At 49.0% G+C, this 22,006-nt stretch overlaps 1 protein-coding gene across 1 annotated transcript; it reads right to left on the reverse strand.

The window, feature by feature from the left end:
• Positions 1–7,624: 7,624 nt before the first annotated feature.
• axin2 (axin 2 (conductin, axil)) lies at positions 7,625–21,642 on the reverse strand. Its single transcript, XM_084570563.1, has 11 exons — positions 21,362–21,642; positions 19,088–20,015; positions 17,079–17,210; positions 14,956–15,058; positions 13,455–13,595; positions 12,830–13,347; positions 12,559–12,735; positions 12,228–12,446; positions 11,970–12,104; positions 11,158–11,316; positions 7,625–8,897 (listed from the first exon to the last, which is right to left on the reverse strand). Exons 2-11 carry the CDS (start codon positions 19,894–19,896, stop codon positions 8,771–8,773), a joined length of 2,520 nt encoding a protein of 839 aa, XP_084426689.1. The 5' UTR covers positions 19,897–20,015; positions 21,362–21,642; the 3' UTR covers positions 7,625–8,770.
• Between the last annotated feature and the right edge of the window lie 364 nt (positions 21,643–22,006).

Below are 22,006 nucleotides of genomic sequence, written 5' to 3' on the forward strand. Positions count from 1 at the left end.
AGAACATGCAAACTCCACACAGAAAGGTCGAGTCGGCCCATGGATTCGAACCCGGAACCTTCTCGCTGTGAGGCATCAGTGCTAACCACCTCGCCACTTTGATGAAACTGATATAATCATCAATACTAACCCTTGAGAAGCAAAGAGTCCAAAACAAAAGAATCAGCCTACATCAGGGAGTGTGGCCATCCTGGGAAGAGAATCACCAGCACCACTTCATCTTTTGAATGAACTTGCGAGCTCAGTCACCGTTGAGTGAGCCCGAAAACAAGTCACCACTCAGGAAGCCGAATGAACTGAGCAAACTGTTTCTGATCAAAGACGATGGCGAGAACTCTACATTTGCTTTTGGGCTGAACAGGTAGTTTCCTGTTGTGTGCTTCTCCCCCCGCCCTACCAAACACAAACACGACCTAAGCTGTGGCTTTATTTACTCCACTCGGACCCACGCCCAGCCAGGGATGCTCACAACACTAGGTCTGTTTCATACATGTGGCATTTTTTTGCTTCTCATCTGGATCACAGCCCTCTCCTTCCACCCCTCTGCCATCCTGACATGTGATGACTCTCCCTGACGACCATGGTTTTTGGTATGTCTCGGTTTTCCGCAAAAGTTAATCAGTCACTCCTCTTGCTTCTCCTCTCCTGCTTCTGCGGAGCACCTATCCACGGTCACAAGCCTCACGACCTCTTTCATCACATTTCTTCCCTGCCTTGATTTTTTTACCCTAATGCCCTGCTTTGAAACAGTTCTCCTCTCTTTGTCAGCTCTCCCAGTCACGCACGAGAACACACACTCCCTTGCAAATGAATGTGCTCGCATGCTGTGATGTGAAGCCAGGTCCGCTCCTTTCCCAGGCAGACGAGAAGGAGCGAGGACGACGGCTCGCGGTTCATCTTGTTCCTTAGCTCTTTCTCTCGCCTTTGTGTTTTTCAACCAGGCAGAGGATGGAGAAACTACAGCCTTCAAGGGGAGTACAGCAGGATGCTGAATGATAAAACAGAAAGGCGAAATAACCACCAAAGGTAATTGTGTAAGACCTTGATCTGGACATGACCTTTATTTTTTCTCCCTACGTTTTGGCATATTTTGCAATGATAACCATAAACCCCCTCAAAGGCCACACAGTCAATCAACTATACGCCACAGTCCCTCATTGGAATCCCCTTCTATCTACCTTATGACAGATTTTGCTCACTGGCGTATAGCGCATGTACGTCTTTATCTGGAACTCCCCACAACTTTGGACTGCAACAGTGCACTTCTATCTCAGTCACTTCTGTGTTGATGGTACATGGCAGATTACGCTGTAGCTTGACTTGCACCTTCCCACAAATGTAACTATGTGTCATGGCGACAGACCACATTGGCCCCGATTGGTCAAAAGCTCCTTTTCTTGAGAACATGTCTAAGCAGCAGCAAAAAAAAACTCTTTCTGCCTCCTGAACACCATCAGACGTCCTTTGTGTCGCAGTAGTTTCAGTAAAAGCAGCTGGTGTTCAAAAGATATTAACTTCAGCTCCGGCATGAACCACTGACTTCCGCTGTGACAAGTTCACAGCGAAACGCAACACAGGGGCCTGGACGCCGGTTGGCGGATTAGCGACGTAATTACACGATAATACTGACACGCCAGTGCCCAAGTATAAATGCTAACATTGGTTGTTGCCCACTGCGTCGTAGGCTCTGAAGAGACTCGTTTGTGAGAGGGTAAACCGAGCTTCTGCTGCTAAACGTGCAAAGTATTAATCCTCAAATTATTATCAAGGAAATAACCGAGTTTGACCCAACTAGCTTGTTTCTAAGGTACATGTGCTAAATGAACGGTAAGTCCGTTCTCTTCAGGTAAGCTCAAAGTAAAATGATTTAACATATTTAACTTACTACACTTGCTTTATATTCAGTTATTGCCCTTGTACTGTGGTTGTTTGGTATTTTTAAATTAGTTTTTTTCATTTACAACAGCTCATTACTCAGAGGACTTTAGAGTTGTGTGGGTGCTTGAATCTCACAGACTGAAAGCGTGCTGTGGTCAGGTGTTCGTGCGGTCTAACTTTACAACACTGAGCCTTGAGGCATCATGCTAATATGCTCCCACACAGTTGCAGCCAACAAGAAACCTGATCTAGGATATCAGAAGAAATTTCCAGCCTTACAAAGGGGAAAAAATATAGATTTGTCATATGATACGTTCTTAAAATTCCATCTTGCGGGAAAGGACTAGATGTTTGACTTTCTGATTTGAACAGAAGAGCGTGCAGCTAATTTGTCGTGATCGCGTGGTGTTTGGCTGTTTCTGGTTCAGATCGAGGGGGAATGAAAGAAATCCATAATGTCTAATAATCAGTAGGATGTTTAGATTACAGGTTGGAGCAAAGAGAGGCCAGACCCACCATCTCTGCATGCAGCGCCTTAAACAAGAACCACATGTCCTGCTTCACTAATTCTTTCTCCCTTATACCCAGCTTCCCTCTCTTCGCCCCAGTTTCATCCTGCACACCCGCCTCAACCCCTCAACCTGGGAAAAAAAAAAATAAAAAGTGGAAGCTCAAGGATTCAAAAACACATGTGGTTAACCTTAATACTTCACATGCACTCTGCTTGCCCAAGCCCCCCCTATAACCCCAAAGCCCACGCTCGCATCCCCTCCACCGCTCAGCCAACTGACACACACATCAAACCTATAAGGAGGAGAAAAGTCAAACATGAGAGGAGACGGGGAAACAATGGGACAACAGGAAGCAACATCAGGCAATTATCTGAGCTGTCTGAGGCGGGCAGTAAAAACAAAGACGTCTGGGGGGGATTGATGGTGGGACAATGGCGACAGTCAGAAAGAAGGTGACTGCAGGCTACCATTCCTGCACGGGCCCAGAACAATGCCTATCCTGTGGCTTAGTGGGGTTGCGCTGTGTACTAGGTGAAATTCAAGACAAACGTAAACACCGAAGGAGGACAATGGCGCTCCCTCGCTTCACAAAAGATGTTTTTCCTTCAGTTGTGAGGGAGGGTGCACGCAGAAATTCCCCGCCGCGGCCCGGCCAGCTATCACACCGTCCTCAGTGCCCTTTGGCAGCACAGCGTCCGATATTTGCCGCACTGCAGTGGTGGCAGATTGGGTTTCTGGCCCTCAACGTAAAAACCCCCGCCTGCTTCATTTCCCAAAGCATTTGTTAGATACATAATCTCTTCAGACTCCTGCTATGTGATTAGGAAGGGAAACATGACGCCTTTTTTTTTTTCTGTCAGTGCCGCTGGAAAAAAGTCTACTTTGAATGTTTTGTTAGAGCTTTTAAAAGGTCACGTATGTTGGCCGTTAAAAGCAATCCAACGTTTTGGTCCAAGCTTACAGATATTTCCTCAAATAGTATGACGTATCACTACAGATGTATAACTAAGTCATGCCTATAGTCTTTCTATAAGTTCCATTAATTTCTTCTTGATAGATAAGGTTCTGGTTCTTCATGACCAAGGAATCGTCATCTCTACACGGTCCTAGTTGAGACTGAAGACCCGAGAGCTTGTCATTGGTTAGAAACAAGCACTATTAAGTCACGTGATTGGTCGCATGGTACAGGGATTATCTTCCGCAGTGGCGCCTGGCCAGGTTCCAGAAGAGGCCCCCTGGTTGACCACGGCCCCACGGTTGTCTGGGTCTGTGCCTCTGTGGAACGACTTGCATGGAATATCCAGGTTCCAAATGATGGGGTTCAGGACCCAAAATTGGGGGTCTCACTCTCTTACATCCATCTATGGTGAAATGGCTGGAGTGCATTTAAATGAGGCTGAGGTTTGTGGTGACAGACAGCGAGCAAAGTTATTTTTTATTTTTTTTCCCAGGGCCTCTACACTTAGCTGTTCTTTGGTTAGACGTCGTAGAGATGAGATTAAGGGCTGTGACACGAGCCGGACGGTTTTGCCCGTTTCCCTTTGTTGGACCATTAGTGAGAAGTATGTGGTTTGTCAGATTCAAAGGTCAAGCAGAGGAGTTTGCTCGTTTTACATCTTTATCTAATCTGAAGATTCACGACAACACGATCATCGAGAAGGTATAAACTGTAGACCTACTACCTGCCAGGATGATTCAGGAGAGCTCTCCCTAGCCTCCCTGCTAATAGTGGCTCCTCCAGTTTCCCAGAAGAGTTATTTCCTTTCAGACAGACATAGAATATAAGTGCCAGCTGGCCATTGGCTGTAGTCTTTGTTGTTTATTTGGTCCAGACAGAGGCGACATGAGGTGACGTCAAAGTTGGCCTTTGTTGCTGGTACCTCTTTGATGTTGCTTTGGTGTGTCCCTATCATAACCTGTATTTTCCCTTAATCCAAACTGCAATGACTTTCATATTTCACTCTGTTTGTGCCCTTCTTTGAAGCGGGTCAAGGTCTCTATACTTTGTAATATAACTGACCATGCTGATGAGTGACTAGACGAGCGATGACTTCAGAAGTCAAAGCCTCTCCCCTCCATGACTCACCATGCATCTGTGTGATCATGGTTCCACTTCCTGTTTAGGTTCCTGTGTGCCGTTGTTCACAGTCGGAGCCTTTGATCTCGCTTCGTGTGGGCAGGACCTTGGATATCAACAGGGAAAACAGTAGCAGGCAGCGATGTGGGCATGAGGGGGCTGAGGTGGTTGGCAAAAAAAAAAATTGTGCCTGCTCATTACAGCGCTTTGTTCTGAAGCTTGGTTTATTCTCCTACAACGGATCTACGCAAAGTCCGTGCTGACAGGGGCATTTCTGCTTGTTCTTTGGTGTGTTGGCATCAGTCAACATGCTAGTCAGCTTTAGTGACTATTGCTGCCTCAGGTTTGTGTTCACAAGAAGAGCCCGTATGAGCATCGTAGCCTTGATAAGCATTTTGTGTAGGGCTAGGCTTTAAATACACACCACTTCAACACTTCAACAATGCCAGATCTGCGACTTCAGCCCGTCAACAAATCTTATTTCCAGGGTCCTCAAGTGGCTTCAAGTAGCAACTTGAGTGATACGAAATGACCATGGAAACTGAGAAAACCATATGTTCATTGAGATTGCGAGACGTACACAGATAAACGCTGTGAAAAATTCAGAACGTGGATGTTGAATTAAAGTGTTTTGCTCCGTCTGGCCCCAGACTGATCTGATATTCAGTTTTTCCTCATATACTCACAGTGTGAGCAGAGTAATTGGCTCACAAACCTCAACACGGAACCGGCTGAATAGCGTCCTCCTCTAAGGACTTGAGTCACACAACACACACAAATAATCTCACTGTCAAAGCGTTTTGACAAACCCTCAAATGCCCCCCAAAAATCTTACACCTCACCTACCTTTAAGAAGAAGTGCCTACGTCTCTGAATGGCAGCGTGGAGTCCACCCAACCTCATGCATTCTTCAAAAAGATGACCCCACCTAAAATAGCTCTCCGCACAAAGGAGGGTTCACGGGGCCTTCTGACGGCGGACCGCCGCTGAGTGAGAGCCTCTTAGTTCTAAAGATTCCAAAGGATGGCCTTCAAGTGTATGCACTGGCCTTTGCTGATGAAAGGGCTGAAAATGGTATTTTAACAATATCACGATGCCCTTTCAAATGAAAGGCAGCATAAGCAAGACTCTTAACCAGTGATACTTCAAAGCAGAGAGGGGGACAGAGGAACTTGGTGCGCCAAACTGTGTGTGAAGATACGTGCGAAGCTATAAGCCGTCGCCTATTTGAATGGCGTTGCGCGTACGCTGTGATGACGGCTTCCTTTACATCAACTGGAGGTCTCGGCGAGAGCAAAGGCGGGACAGAATTAATTATTCTAAATTATTGAACTCGATGCCAAAGAATAATGTCGGCGTTATTTATTTTTTTTTTGTTACAACAAATCCAATGAGAAGACCAAGAAAGAGCTGGCCCTTCTGACATTAATGGTCGGCGAGACGAAGCATCCGTTGTCAGAAACCTGCTAACGTTCCTACTCATTACAGCAACAAACGTGTGTTCATCAACAGCTGAGCATGGCCCCTAGCAACACACCCTTTACTCCTGTTGGAGGAAAATGGTTTTAATCAGCGGGCTCAGAGCTGAACCACAGGGAGGTTAGACCGTTTTCTCGTAGTTTATAGTTTCTTTTTTCATGACGTGACCACATATCACATATATTCATACACTGAAATCTGTTACTCTATTCCAGGGGTGTCAAACTCATTTTAGTTCAGGGGTCACATACAATTTACAATTTACAATTTACATTTAGTGACACTGGACATTTCTTAAGAAAAAGAAATGCAATTTCTGTTTAGTTCTTGGTCTCAGTGTTGTTTTATGTCCACTCAACTCTTACTTCAATGTAATTTTTGCAATTCGCAAATTCATCCCACGGGCCAGATTAGACCCTCTGGCGGGCCGGTTTTGGCCCCCGGGCCGTATGTTTGACACGTATGCTTTGCTATTCCAATCTGCAATCTATCCCACACCTGACTTTACAATTTACACTGCTACACAATATATTACATTTATCTTATTTTTCTAGAGTATTTCGATTCTACGGCTTTTCGATTCTACTGTACGCCCTGACAACAAAAACCTTTGAGATCTTTGATTAACGCTGAATCGTCGCTGTGGGCGTTCAGCTTTTTAAACTTTCTCAAAGAATGGCAACAATTTGCGAGGTGGCCAGACTCCTCTGAGCTGACAGAAAGACAACTGTACCTCAAATAACCACCGGCTACAACCGTGGTGTGCAGAAGAGCATTTCTGAACGCGCCACACGTCAAACCCAGAAGAGGATGTCAACTAGCGTCAGCTAAGAACAGGAAACTGAGGTTACAATTCGGAAGGGCTAAAAATAAAATTGTTCAAAAGAACATAGTAAAGTTGTTGCCTGGTCTGATGGGTCTCATTTTCTGCTGCAGTGTTTAGATGGTGTGGTCAGAAATGATGGATCCTCCTACCTTGTATCAAGGATGATGCAACAGCGTGGGGGATACTTACTTGGCCTACTTTAGAGGCCTTGGTACCAGAGTAGTATCGTTTTAAAGCCACAGCCTACCTGAGCATCGTTGCTGACCCTGTCCCTCTCTTTATGAACACATTATCTGACAGCCACTTGCATCGGGATAACACGCCATGGACCAAACTCTGGAAAGAATGTCTCCAGCATCTTATTCAGTCTATGCCATGAAGAATTACATCAGTTCTGAAGGCGAACGTGGGTCCAACCCAGGACTGGCAAATTTATTATGTACCTAATAAAGTGGCCAGAGAGTGAAATATCATCCATTTACCCTAATTAACAACATAATACCATGTGAAGGCTGGGTGAACGGCACCAACGACACGCGTTAGTCAAAGGTCCCATTAACAGACACCGCTCTCCATCTGTCTCCACCCTCCTCACCCTGAATCCCACAGACGCTCTGGTGGACAAATTAACGCTGCATGTTTTAATTTCCAACTGGGAGTATATTAAGAGCTGATAATGGATGCAAATCTGGAGGAAATTTCTCGCAGGATTCGACGAGTTGCACTCCGCACAGCAGGACTCATCCCCATATCCCAATTAGAGCGAGGAAGAAAAAAAAAAAAAAAGTCAGGAGGCACGCACACAGAAAACATAGGAAGCAATTTGCTAATTTGAAAAATAGAACATTTTAATAGAGGCTACATCTCTTCATAATTACAATAATTAAAGTACCGAGGCATCTTTTCAACCGGGTTCTACAGAACGCATAATTTACAGTTTACAAGTGGAGCCGAGGAAGCCATGAAAAATATAATAAAACATAAACAGGATGAAACGGATACTAAAAAGGCATAAAAAATATATTTTCAACATAAGGCCCCTTGTAAAAACCAAGGGATTAATAAGACCCTGAAAACTGGGTTAAAACACGGCAAGAACCCATGTAGGCACAGCATCTGTACTCAATTCATACACCGTGGACACGGTGTATGTTACCATCGTCGTTATCATCTGCACGCTCATAGCGCAGGCTTTCAGAAACACACACACACACACACACACACTGACCCGACTCACACACACACACGCACACACACACACGCAGGTAAGCACACCGGGGAGCACGTTATAGAGCTTTTTGTTGGTTCATATTAAATGTTGGTGTAAACGCATTTTCGGGGACTCACTTGGTTACCTCTTGGTAAATACGTCGGCTGCTTGTGCGATGCCTGCGCCACGGAAACAAAGGCACTAAGACAGATCAAGGCGAAACGGGCAGAGTCCCAGAGCAGGGAATTAAACATAATGGCATTTTTTAGCATTTTTTTCATAGCATACTAAGGGCTCTCTGGAGCAGATGGGGACACGTCCACAAATAGCAGTATATATATATATGTGTGTATATATTACTGAACTTAATAAGGATCCATTCTCAAAGCTTCAGCAGTAAGCTTTAGACTGCTTTAGGAGGTGTCTCCAGCTCCAAGCACCTAGCCCACGGAAGAAGAATAATAACTGGGATAGGGACATTTCCAATAAATAGCAATAGAAATCTTTACACAGCAACATGAGCGTCACAACACTATGCAATGTACATGTGTATCTGCATACACATATTAGCAACGTGCTAGCAAGTGGTAAGGTCGGGCAGGCTTCTCAGTCTCGGATTGAACTCCTCTCCTGGAAACGTTTTAGTCCAGCGGAACACAGTTGGTATCTTCTTAACTTCGAGGTGCGCCGCTGTCAATGTCCCGTCCCTCTTCGTTTCACTTCTCCGTCCTCCCTCCGGTCTCACGGTCCCCGAGGCGTACTCCGCAAAGGCCCCCGGCGGCGCCGGCTCACTCCATCCTCTCCACCTTGCCCAGGATCTTGCCGTCGTACGTGGGCAGCAGGGAGCCGTCGTCCGAGACCTCCTCGAACACGGCGCCGCACTCGAACTCGTCGCTGGCCTTCTTGAAGTAGTACCTGCGGGATACAGAGACAAGAGAGAGAGAGCGTTAAAGCTAGAGCGCGGAAGCCCCGTCCCCGCGTCCTTCCCTCCTCTGCGAGTTTCGTCCCGGCTAACGGGTTCCAATTAGGCCGTTGCGCAAATGAAAGGGTCCGGAGGCTGAAATTTCAGGTGCCCGAGAGTCTGCCTGTCATTACCCTCCCCCCCACCCCCCACCCACCCCCCGACTCCTCCGCACGTTACAGGAGACATAAGCACAGGCTTTCACTCACTCCTCATCCCGGCTTCGTTATTACAGGGACAAAGAAAAGAACAAAGTGGAGGAGGAGGAGGAAGATTAAGCAGTGCGCCGCGACCTTCCTCACCCTTGTTGATGGAATTAGTGCTCACTGATGACTGGAAAACAGGCCAGCTGACGGACAACTTCTTATGTGTGGTGAAGAAAGAAGAAGAAGAAGGAAAAAAAAAAAAAAAAACATTTAAGGAGGGGCTTCTCGTTTTTGCGCGACCGCATTCTGGAGGAAGTGAAGCAGCCCAGCAGGGGTGGGTTGGTTAACAGGGTCTCACAATCCTCTCATTACCTATGTAATGGAAAAAGAGTCCCAATTTGCTCGGCGTGTGGGGCGACCGGAATGTAGGTATGTATGTGAACTTTTCTTTTTTTTTTTTTTAAAAGTTGAACACGCAACGCTTGCAGAAACTGCAGAGGTGCCCGTGAACGCACCGACAAGTCCGAGGGTGGTCGCTAATAAAGCAGAAAGGCTGAACGCGCTGAGGAAATAAGACAGAATGAAAGCGCACGTCACGTCTGACATCATCTCTTCTACTCGAAAAAGAAAAAAAAAAAAGATATAAAAGAGCCGTGATCTTTTTTAGCTGAGAGTCTGAATTTCCACTGGAACATGTTTTGTGCAGCTAGATCCCCCCCCCCCCTCACTCGCGCTCCGTTTGCGCTGACATCTGGCACCAATATCTTCTGGCAGCACGGCGCAGTACTGTTCTTTGTTGAACCGCTGCCATGTTGAAATGACCCAACTCCACACATTCTCTGGCTGCTATTAAAGCAGCTCTCTTTCCAAAAAAATGTGGATGGTATGACACAGGAACTGAGACGGCAAGCAAAAAGAAAAAAGAAAAGACGACGACGAGGAGGAGGGGAGGAGGGAGAATCGAACAGACAGATGTGGAGCTAAGTGCTCGTCACTTTTTATTTTTTTTTTTATCCAAAAAGCGCACATCTGGACAGTTTGTGTTAAGATCTTTGATCCGCTTTGATACCTGTAATTATTAACGCATATAATACTCAAGCAGCTACGCTTATCCTGGAGGCCGCGGCACCCCCCCCCCCCCCCCCCCCCCCCCCCCCCGCTTTAATGCTCACTGGAAAGAGGCAATCGAAGTAAAAAAAATCTCTTTCCGCGAACATCGGAGCCGCGTGGCCCGAGTCGAGGCCCCCGTCGTACGGCGAACGAGCGGATCCGGCGTTTAACAGCGCGCCTTTCGAAAACATCCATAAAATGATTACAACATGCGTAAACACCGTGCGCGTTCGACGCGAGCGCGGTCACGTGCGCACACATGCACAGGCGGGAGGAGGAGGAGGAGGGTGGGGGAGGGGAGGTGGGGGGAGCCCTGATAGCATCAGTGAAGAATTTGCACGCTGGCCATTTGTGTGAGTCTTTGTTGTTGAAATGAAAGGGGCTGTGGCTTCAAAGCCATGTGTATTAAGTGTGCCTTAGCATGGAAATCAATACCAGATGGGACCCAAATCACTGCAGTCCAAACTCTCTCACTAACCCCCACACTGCCCTCCCTCCCTCCCTCTTGTCCTTTCTTTTCATTGCGCCCCTCTCAACGCGCACAAGACCAGAGGGAAACAAACACGGACAGCGCTCCACACAGACGTGGAGAAGATATTTCAGGTTCTTATGATTGGAATTTACCTTTACACGGTGCAGCCTGCAGCTACTAGCAATTCAGCTAACAAACATTAGATATTCTGGCTTGAGATTTCCTTTAAGCTGCCGGACTGACAACTCTGATAACTCTAAACGTCTAGAATGCCACTAGGTTATACTGAGACGACAAAGTCAGCTAAGTTGGTCGTGCCTCTTCTGTACCACTGAAGGTCCAGGACCTCCATTCCTGCCCAAGTTCACATTTACTCTCAGCTGTCAAACATTGTTTTACATCAAAGGACAACGATCTGAACACCTTGGCTTTACTTTCAAATAAATAAATGAATAAATAATTGCATTCGGAAGTCCCTCTACACACCTGTAGTTGCCCTTCTTGCGGAGCTGCTCCTTAAAGTGTCCGAGGGTGAGACTGTGGCTCTTCATGGTTCTCCGGTAAGGAATCTCCTCGCCGCAGAAGAAGTACGTCACGACCGTCTCCCCGCCGCACACCGCGTGGCTTCCTAAACCCTTCTTGCTCCTGTGAGGACACAAGGAAAACGAGAAAAATGTGTGAGACACCACCGTGGCAGTCATAATCTAAAGAGAAATAAGAAACAGAGCGAAGCTTCTGAAGGAGCAAAACCAGAAACGCGGTGAAAGCACCCAGCGAGCGGGTTGACCCCGTGTATTCGGGAAGTGTGCGCATGGAGAAGGGGGCACGGCGTTATCAATTCCCCTTCAGCCGCGTCCAAGGCCCCACTTCAGAGGAGCGCTCTCTTTGCTGAGCTCCGCTCGGCCTAGCGGACTGCCAGCTCACTGATGGCCGGCCAATAAAAATGATACATGTACATGAAAGAGACGCCTCGGTCGGTCGGTCGGGCGGTGCGAGCGACTGCACCCTCCCGACACGAAGCGCGAATGCACAGGATCCACGCAAACGCCGAGACTGTGCCAGGTCTCTGAGCGTAAAATAGCTTAAAATAAACTTTGCAGAAAGGGTCCACCCTTATCGTGGGTGGCGTGATTATGATACGCAGTTTTCTAATCATCTATGTCGTGCAGGAAGTAGGAAGAGTTACAAAGGGTCGAAGTACACTGGAAGATGGAGTCTATGGTTGAGAGGAGGAGGAGGAAGAGGAGCAGAGAGAAGAAGAAGAAGAGAGGGAGGGCAGGACGGTAGAGGCATCGTACTCTTCTGACTGGAGACTCGCGCTGGTCGTGAGGAAGCCGCTCGAGCTGGAGGCGACTAGAGACAGAGGGATGGACCCCCCACTCTGGGCAGGCACTAGGTGGGTCTTCTCCCTCTGGAGACTGGACACTGAATGCCTGGGAAGACAGAAGAGACTTATTTACTCCAGTGACATCAGCGGTGTAGAAGATCAAATCACCCAGATTAAGAGTTTTATTAAAAACCCGCTTCCTGCCGTGCGTGTGTGCGTGTGTGTGTACCTTTGCTTGGTGGTCTTCGTCGTAGAGACCTCCTCCAGTCTACGGCAGGCCTCCTCCAGCTGGGCCAGAGTGTTGGGAGGGGGCAGGGGAGGCATCGCGGGGTCCTGGATGAACGGCTGGGCCGGCTGGTGGCTGCGTAGGTGGCCGCAGCTTCCGCCGCCGCCCCACGTGGGTGCCTGAGTAGCGGCGCCTCCAAAGGACTTTTTGGTGCTCTGGGTACTGGGAGGGAAAAAAAAAAAAGAAACGACACGGTTTAACGACGTGAATAGTGAGATTTTAGCATAAAGTAACACGCTGGGCGCCGCAGGTACGAGACTTATGGGACGCTCACCTGTGAGGCTTGTGCCTGCCCTGTCGTTTACTCTCCAGGATCCACTGCAACACATTCTGGGTGGGGTCCGTTGTGTCGCTAGGCAGCTGGATGAGCCCGCAGTCCTCCCCACACCGCTCTGCGACCCCGTCCTCAGCCCCTGAATGGCACACACGCCTCGACAGAGAGCTGGAACGTCTGAGAGAAAGAGAGGAAGGAAAGCACGATTGTTTATTGAGAAAAAGAACTAAATAAAAAAGGGCACTGATTTTAAAACGGGTTTAAAACTCACCCCATGCTGTTATCTGTTGAGATGGCCCCACAGATCTCTCTGCCTAGGCTGCGACTCCGCTGGTACGGTTGGCAGGGCGGGCACTCTCCGTTGCTGTAGACTCCGTGCACCCTCAGGGCCGCCTCCCTTTCGATCTGCTCTTTAGATTTGGGGCTGGCGTGGTGATGGATGTAGTGGTGGTGGATGTGTTTTGTGCCCTGCCTGCTTGCGAGCGTCCTGTTGGGCCTGGAGGACGGAGCGAACGCCCCCTGGTCCGGAGCAGGGGCAGGAGAGCCCGAGGGCCCGGTCGCCGCCGGGGCCTGGATTCCAAAACCGGCACGGGCGAAAGGCCGGTGCTCGGGGGATCTGGAGCGGGGCGAGTGCCGGATCACAGCGGGGGACTGGCAGCCGGGGGTCTTCAGGACCCGAGAGAGGTGCTCATCCAGGATGGCCTGCGCGTCCTCGTCAGACGAGCCGGGGAGGAGGGTCAAGGGGTGGGGAGCGCTTCCAGTGATCTCGGTTTCTTCTCTTTCCTCTTCCTGGTTAAAAACAAAAACAATAACACACACGATAAGATCACTAACTGATGCTGAAACACAATATCTCGTCATTGACATTTTCTGACGAGTCCCAATCTCACACAAACCTCCTGAATCTGCTGCAGCCTCTCCTCCAGAGAGTTGACCGTGTCCTGCTCCTTCTTCAGGCTCTCCAGGCGAGAGATCAGCTGGGCGGCGAACTTCGCCGGCTCCATCGGCACCATCTCCTTCGGAGGACAGCGGGTGCGCTTTGGGGAGAAACGGGCACGTTAGCAACCGCGACCGAGCCGACCTCTGTCACCAACTTCTACCAACACATCCACAATCCTCCCATTTTCCGCCATTGTCTAAGGAGCGTCAGCTTTGCATCTAGGAAACGTTGACGACGACGAGATGCGCGCTCGCATGAGAAAATTAAGCGCGGGTAGGACTGGAGGAAAGAGATAAAAAGGCTCCACGGAGGGATGGGAGCTCAGAAAGGACAGTTAAGGTACGCTACAGCGTGTGGGTGAATGTGCTCATCTTCAGTTATTTGCATTTTAGCACTGGGGCTTTTCTTGATTTTTCTTTGTAGTGATGATAAGAAGGAGAAGGAAAAAAAAAAAAAGACGTGCTGTCGGATGGCGCCTGGGGCAGGAGCAGCAAGGGAATGGCAGCCATCACCGAAAATCAGACAGGAAACAAAAACAAGAATAAAAGCAAGAATTAAGAGAAAAACTCTTTGTAATATGAGTAATGGTAGCTGGGTACCTCTATAAAAAAAAAAAAAGACAAACGTCAAGTTGATTCTCTCTTCTACAAGTTGTCACCCTGCTTCTGATTCATACTTTCCTTCCTTTCCTTCCATCAACCTGAAGTTAGTTTCTCTTCAGCCTTAAGCTACCAATGCCCCTCTGAGTCACTTTTAGGGGAGGGGGCTGGCTGAGCATTTGTGTGCGAGTGTAATGGGGTAGGAGGGGGTGTTGTGGAGAAAAAAAAAAGGGGGCCAGCTCTGTTGGAAGTTGTCACTTCCCTGCGCGTTTCCTCCATTCATCTCCAGATCAAAGCGGTGCGCGTGCGCGTGCGGCGCGTGCGTGCGCGAACGCGACCGAGTGTCTTTGTGTTTGCGCTGAGGAACCGGGCTGATTTCAGAGCCCTGGAGATAAAGCGGCAGAGATCTTCCTCATCTCTCCCCGCTCTCCATATTTACAGGCATCGGCGGGGAAGAAAATACCGAGAGCTGCGGCTGTGCAGCGATAAACAGCTTAGAGACTTCCCCGTCTCCCGCAGACTTCAAGGGACCCTAATGGGGGTGGAGGTGACACATAAGGTGGGATGGAGGGTGGGTGGGGGGGGGGGCTTGTGTTTGCATGTGCGCTTATGTGAGCGAGCGAGCGTGTGTGTGTGTGTGAGAGAGTGAGTGGGAGGCTGGATCTTTGACGTTATTTTTCAGATCTTTGCCGGCGTTGTTGAATTGAGAATGCTAAATACAGTTTGCGCTGTACTATTCATAGAAGCAAGAGAGACCCGGAACAGAGGGTGGTATGGAAATTACACTTTGAGACCCGGGCTCAAAAAGACTTCTTCTGAGCGTGGTGCATGTGTGTGTGTGCGCGCTTGTGTACTTACAGGAAAGGCAGGCAGAGAGACTTGGCTGTTCATCCTCATGTTGCGCTGCCTCTCTCTCAGTAGCTGCTTCTTGGAGCCCAGCTTATATGGAGGGATGCCATCGCTGAGGGCACACAAACATATCACAAAGGTCAATTACCCAATCAGACACATCATAAAAGACCAAACAGTCGTTCAGGAAGGAGGCTGTTAGCCAACTGGGTAGATCAAACGCGGCTCCGCCGAGGCGAAATCTAATTTATTAATCTTCCGCTCGCTTTTCCTTTTCATCTTTCAGTCGTAATCTGTTAACAGAAACAATACTCAGAGGTAAATCGCGCCGGCATTTCCAGCCTTGTGTGTGTGCGCGTGTCAGAGGAGACGGGGTTACATGGTGCAAGGAGCGAGGTGGCAGGAGGTTTTATTTGCCCTAGAAATGACACTCATTTTCAGCTCTGGCTCCAGCACTACGCTGGGTGCCCTGCTGGCCATTTCCTTTTAACTCCACACACACACACACACACACGCACACACTCTGCAGTCACAGTGTGCACCGCTCCACAGGCCAGGAGTAGTGTCAGCATTAGCCTCCCCCTACTACCTGTTCTGTTAAGCTGAGAACACCGTTAGCATTAGCTGCTCATCCTACTTATTCAAAGAGTTACTGCAGGACAGGACCCAAGGGTGCAGCTAACCTGGTTACATCTATCTGAAGGTGCGAACGGCCGACCGGTTGAAAAATTAAATCGCACATCAAACGGGGCGAAGCTCGAGCCGGAGCACTTGTAAAAACAGCGTCTCCCCACCCATGCTAAACAGCAGTTTCCTGGTGACCTAGCCTAACTGAGGATCACTTTTCCACTTTTGCTTTGAAATGCCACAGTCATGCGCATAAGCAGGCCGCCCCCACCGCCGCCGCCCCCCCACCCCACCCCCTCCCAATCTTCATTTGGCAAGCGCTGCCGCAGCCAGCCTCTGATCTCCGCACATCAAAAGGCTGGTTTGTAAGATAAGGTAATGTTTGAAGTCTGCGCAGCTGCATTCCCCAGCGTCCAAGCAAATCCATAAATAAGATATAAGCAAAATTCCCCCCCCCCACCACCCCGCTCTTTCTCTTTCCCTTTCCACCCAACTGCCTCTTCCCCTGCTGCTTTTTTTTTTATAAAAAAAAAACCTTTATCTGTAAATGAGAATCAAATGTTTATTGATCTTTTTAACGGACCTAAAGAGAGGCAGATACAGAGATTAGGGCCAGAGCGGGCAGGAAACGAGGTGGGGAAGTTGTGTCCCTATGGCCCGAGCTTTGTCACTGTACAGGGCAAAGTACAGCGGGACGGGACTGCACAGGCCTCGGCCTCTTTGAAGTGGGACAGCCTACAGATACGCCAGAACAGAGGACTCCCTATTGTAAAAAAAAAAAAAAGGCTTTATAGCCGTCATATTTCCGTGCGACCCAGCCCACTGGCTGCCCTGGCGTCAGTTGCCGGTCTTTAAGTATCTTCAGCTCGGTCATCGCTAACCGCCGTGGACATCACATTACACTACACACGTAACCTCGACGCCTCCCGAGTGAGATGGGGTCGGCAACGCGTGCCGCGGTTTTCTGCTTTCTCGCCGCAACCAGCTGACCCGCCGGCCTTGAGCGGCGCGACGCATGCGGCGGCTTTACAGCGCTCGTCACTCGAGAGACGCGTGATCACGTCAAGTAATCCTTCAGGAGAACGAGGCCCGAGGCACGTACGCAGATAAGCGCAAGGAACATGTGGACAGCGGCACGACCTGTGCAATTAGTCCTCCTCTGGAGTCCAGTCAAACTTAAATTGACAATAACTTTGATAGCGAAGTATTTAGGCCGCCTGGTGTCAAACATTAGCCGAATCCGGGTCACGCGAATATTTGCCGTGTTTCATACGCGAGCCGAAACAAAGGACCTCGTTCTTTGTCAATTTTATAGATAGATTTACTGATCAGACATCCGGAGGGAGTGACACAGTTAACACAGGAGCTTTAGATGAGATTTGATGCCGGCTCCACATCCCATGTCTTGGCTGCTTTGGTGTACCTTCAAGTGTTTTCATGGGGCCAGCAACATGTGCACTACAGTGAACCAGCCACACACACACATTTGGATAACATTCACTTACACACTGCTGTCAGTCACAGACATGGCATCGTCAGTCAAGGCGTCGCTAGAAACCTCGCTGTCGTTGGTGCTGCTGACGGGGGCGAAGAACCCCGCATGGCAGGGGCTGAGCGAGTCTCCTCGTTTGTAGGATCTGCAGAGGGTGCGACATCAGACATTAGATTAATTAACTTTATACAGCACAACATAATAAGTAGCAGCATCTGACAGGGCGATGACGTTTGATTTCTACTTCCGGTGGCAAAGCTTGAGCGTACATGCATCACGTTGCAGATCTGAGTCGTATCTTCTGATATTTCAGTAAATGAAAATAAACTTATAGACACTGTCAGTACAGACTAGAATGGGGGTCTGGCAAAATCTACATCCTTCAAATACAAATTCATCATCTGTTTTTCTATGTCCCGTTAAATGTCACGGTTTCTCTCCGACCCTTTCTCTCATCCACACTCACTCTCTTTCCTCGGCGCATATCTCCCACCGTGTGTGCGCATACTGGCCACGGTACAAGAGGGGGAGGAAAGCGGGGACTGATCAAAACACATATATGTATATGTGGAGCAGAAGCCCGAGTGTGTCCGAAAGGGAAAGAAAGGGAAGAGGGAGGAAAAAGGGGGTCTTCACGAGGAGGGAGAGAGACTCAGCATGACTAAAGCTGTAGGCCCCAGCTCCAAGCTGACCTTCAGAGGGGCTCGCAAAGAGTCAGGTATTTAACACAGCTGGCCTCGCATTCTTCCCTCCCTGCCTGCCTCTCTTTCACCCCCTCATTTATCCTTTCTCCTCCCTCCCCTTCTTTCTTTCATGAGTTGCACCCTCCCCTCCCCTCCCCAGTCCTTCTTTTTTTGCCATCCTTTTCCTCACTTTCGCTCTAAAAGTATGCCTCCTCGTAGTGCCCATCCCCGAGAAAAAAAAAGATAAAAGTGGAAAAGGCGGGGGGGGGGGGGGGGGGGGGGAGCAGCAAAGAAGGGGGGAATCAGAGGAGAATTGACGCAAACAAGAAAAGAGGGAATAAGCAAGTGAGAGGGTTTCCGATTGGGAGGTGGTGCTGTAGCTGCTGCTGTTCAGGGTTTGTTTTCTTCTTCTTCTTTTTTTAAAAAAGAAAACTTAAGTCAAAAGACAAGAGGTGAGGAGAGAGAAGAGAGGAAGAAACTATTGGTTCCATACGTTTTAAATCTATAGGGTGACACCGGGAGAGATGAGACCAATGTAAAAGGTCAAGAAATGGCTACTCTATGAGTGTGGCAAAGATCCCGTTGAGGTAAAGCCAAAACACACAAGCTGTCAACCCAGAGCAGGGAGCTGTCAGTTCACTCAGCCCATGGTTGTGAGTCAGAAACAGGAACATTAGTTTGAAGTGCCATGTTGGCACAATGGTAGTGTTTTCTTTAAACAAACACCAACAGTTATAGACACATAAACTCATGAATGACTTTTAATTATTTGGAATCTTTTTCATTATTATTATTATTATTGGACAGAGAGAGAGAGAGAATGTGATGATAATCAATTTAATAACTTCCAGGAGCCAGCTATAGATCAGTTGTAGGCTTGTATCTCTGTTTAGGACAGTGCGATACAGGAGGAGGAGGAGGAGGAGGAGGAGGAGGAGGAGGAATAACACAGCAGTGTCATCATCTATTATTTGCTGGCTAGGGCCAGAGCCAGCCGCGCTCTGTGAACTTTTCCTGTGGAAGACGATCCCTCATTCTGCTGAACTATTTCAAAGCCCCGGAAATCCAGGCGAGCGCCAGCAGAGGGCTGCTGCTGGAGAGGGTGAGAGGGGAGAGAGGGGCCAGAAAGAGAGAGAGAGAGAGAGAGCAGGAGGGAGGGAGGGAGGTGGGGGGTGTTTTCTGCAAAGTCTGGAGTGGTGTTGAGAAAAAAAAAAAAAAAAACGTGCGTTGCACTTTTGCGGATAAGCAAAATAAAAACCTGTTTTGCGGACTATCTCGGGCTGAATTCGGATTTCTCCAACGCAGTGTGAACGCGGAGCAGAAAGTGTTTCAGTCCTACCTGTATCCCCTGTCCATCACCTCCACCGCCCTCAAGGTCACCGGGGGCCTCTGCGCTTTCGCCGACAGCCCGAGCAGCGCTTTGGCTTTGAAATCACAACTCCACTCCTCCTCTTCATTGAGCGTGGGCAGGTATCCACAAACAACTTTCAGGTCCTCCAAACCGTTGGAGCCGACGTGACTCTGGTTCTCTCCCCCGGTCCTCACGTACTCCACATAAATGTCAGAGGTCAGGAACATCTGGTACGCGTTCTCCTCCATGTGGGTTTGGATCTCAGTCTGCGCCTGGTCGAACATCGCCGAGTCTATGTGCTGCTTCTTGATATTATCCCGTATGAAGGTCTTAGTGGCGGGCTTCAGCTGCTTGGCGACGACGCTGTTGTTCTCGATGTAGCGCTTGTAGATGGCTTTGGCGACTCTCTGCGTTTTGGTATCCTTGAGGTCCATCTGCCTGAAGCCGTTGCAGGCGAACCAAAAGTCCAAAGTGTCGACACACTTCTCCCGCTCCAGGAATGCCCTGAACAGGACTGCGCCGTCCTGGTCCCCGAGGAGGGAGTGCAAAGACTTCGTCCACCGGGAGAGCGGCGAATCCGGCGAGGCGCTCCCCTCGGGCTCCCCAAGACCGTCCTCATTCCTCCTGGAAGAGGAGCCCGGAGAAGCGAGGGGCACGGATTTGGGGGGCTCCGGGGGCTTCATCGTTGCCAGCTTGCCCGGGTAGCAGGGCGCATCGCCCTCCTCCCCGGGAACCGGGGGCCGAGGAGCATCTTCTCGGAAACTGCTGGCGATGTGGTCCATAAGCGCCCGGCTCATGGCTCTGCAGGCAGCGGCAGAGAGCCCGTGTGCTGTTCACCTCCTCCGAGCGTCTGCTGTAATCTCCTCACTCTCTTGTGTCAGCGGGGGGAGCTTCTCTCAGGCTGCCCGTCTTTTCTCTGAAACACAAAAGTATTGATCTAATCAAAACTAGATCCGCCCCAACTTCAAAAGGGAGAAGAAACGCAGCGAGAGCCCTTTTTTTTTCAGACCCTCTCTGACTTTTACAGAAACAGTTCACAGAGAAGAGAAACAACACGGAGAGACGGCTGCAGCAGTGTTACATAAACAGCTCTTCATATCTCACACGGTAAAGTGATTTCCACTGGCCAGGACGCAAACTGACAGATTTAACAGAGATTTTTGCACTGTTGAAATGCACCTGAGCCTTAACTGAAACAACACAGCCACACTTCCTAAAAATAAATAAATAAATAAATGCAAATGACACGAGCAGTAATAATTATAATAATAATTGCACTGAATCAAAAGCGGGAATGAGCCATTTTACCCCCCAAAAAACGCAGAGGCATTACGCGCGGACTCGGGCTAAACGCTTCCGGATCCATCACGCCAATGCTCCACGGTTAAGACTCTCTGCAGAACGCAAGCACATGTTCCCTTTCCCCCCCCCGATCCCCCTGCCACTTTCTGCTTTCCTACGACTCATTTGTGTGTCTCTAAATCCCCGCTGGAGTACCTGCGGGACAGCGATGTGGGACAGTCTCCAAGAGATGGAAAACGTGACCGAAATTGTTAATGGAGCTGACTTGCTGCTGCTGCTGCTCCTGCTGCTGCAGCTGGGTTCGGTGCGCTGCTCAAAAACACACACACACACACACACACACACACACACAACTGTCTGATGTGTTTCATTGAGCAGTTTGCTCGCAAGCATCAGCGGCTGGATGTCAGCGACCCACTGTTACACCGCTGGAGCGTTGGACATGTCCGAGGGAGTTTGGACAATAAAACAGCTCCCCGAGACGCAGCTGCAACTCCAAACCTGACTCTGTGATACTTTTAAAAGCAGCAGAGGGGTGTCGGCTACATCTAAGATTCGCTTAAACTAACAGAGCACCGTCACGCAGTCTTATTTTTTTTTTTTCTTCTTTTATTTATGGCGAGCAAACAAACCCCGTTTAAGGTCCAGTCCCGACACTAAAGTCTCAGCTCTTGTGGGGGAGGAATTCCACAAAAAAAAGAAGAAGAAAAAAAAAATGAACAGCCGCTTCTTAGAAACTCGTACTTTAACATTTAAGTGTGGAGTTAAAAAAAAAATATATACTATCGGAAAGGAGGCGAAGCGGGTGCTGTAGTAACGTCTCGGTTCGTTTTCTGGTCTTAAAACACGCGAAAAGCGGCTAATTTCCCACAGAACACGACTTCAAAGGCGAGTCAACAGCACATCAAAGAGAACTCCAGCGGGGGCCGGTTTGAGGAAGCCCACTCTCCCGTAACTTACCATCGACCCACGAGTTCTCCCTCTTCTCAAATGAAACTCCGGGTTTTTATCCACAAAAAGCGCGTGTAATCCATAACGCCGTAGCCGAGAACGCGTCCACGCGCAGCGCCTTCAGGTTTTCAAGTCGGCTCGCGGAGAGAAAAATCACCCGAGAAGAGGAGGAAAACATATATAAATATATATATATATATATATATATATCGCCTTCTCTCTCTCTCTCTCCCTCCTCCTTTTCTTCTCTCTGTGGTTTCAGGCTGCCATGCCGCGCAGTAGGTCTCTCCTGTAGGCGACTCCAACACCAAATGAACCGAGAGGCTGGAGCGGCGCACTTCAAAGCGTGGAACCGACTGCCTGGTCCCGGCAGCTGCATAAGAAAAAACAACTGCAGCCCGCTACCTCCGACTAAAAAACAAAAGCCGGGGAACAAGTGGCAGGAATTCACAGATACGTCGCAGCAGCTCTATTTTAAATGTGGTTCAGCTTTTTTTTTTTTTTTTTTTAATTTCCACCCCAACCGGCGAAGCTTTTGCCCACGTTTCCCAACCTTTTTCGCGAAGTTGCAGCTTGAGGACCTTATCAAAGACAGGCAATCTTGAGCCAACTCCCCGAGGCTTTGAAGCGTCAGAAGTAACTGATCTGCCGCCC

This window comes from Chelon labrosus (genome assembly GCF_963514085.1).
Source record: "Chelon labrosus genome assembly, chromosome: 21".
Taxonomy (NCBI): Eukaryota; Metazoa; Chordata; class Actinopteri; order Mugiliformes; family Mugilidae; genus Chelon; species Chelon labrosus.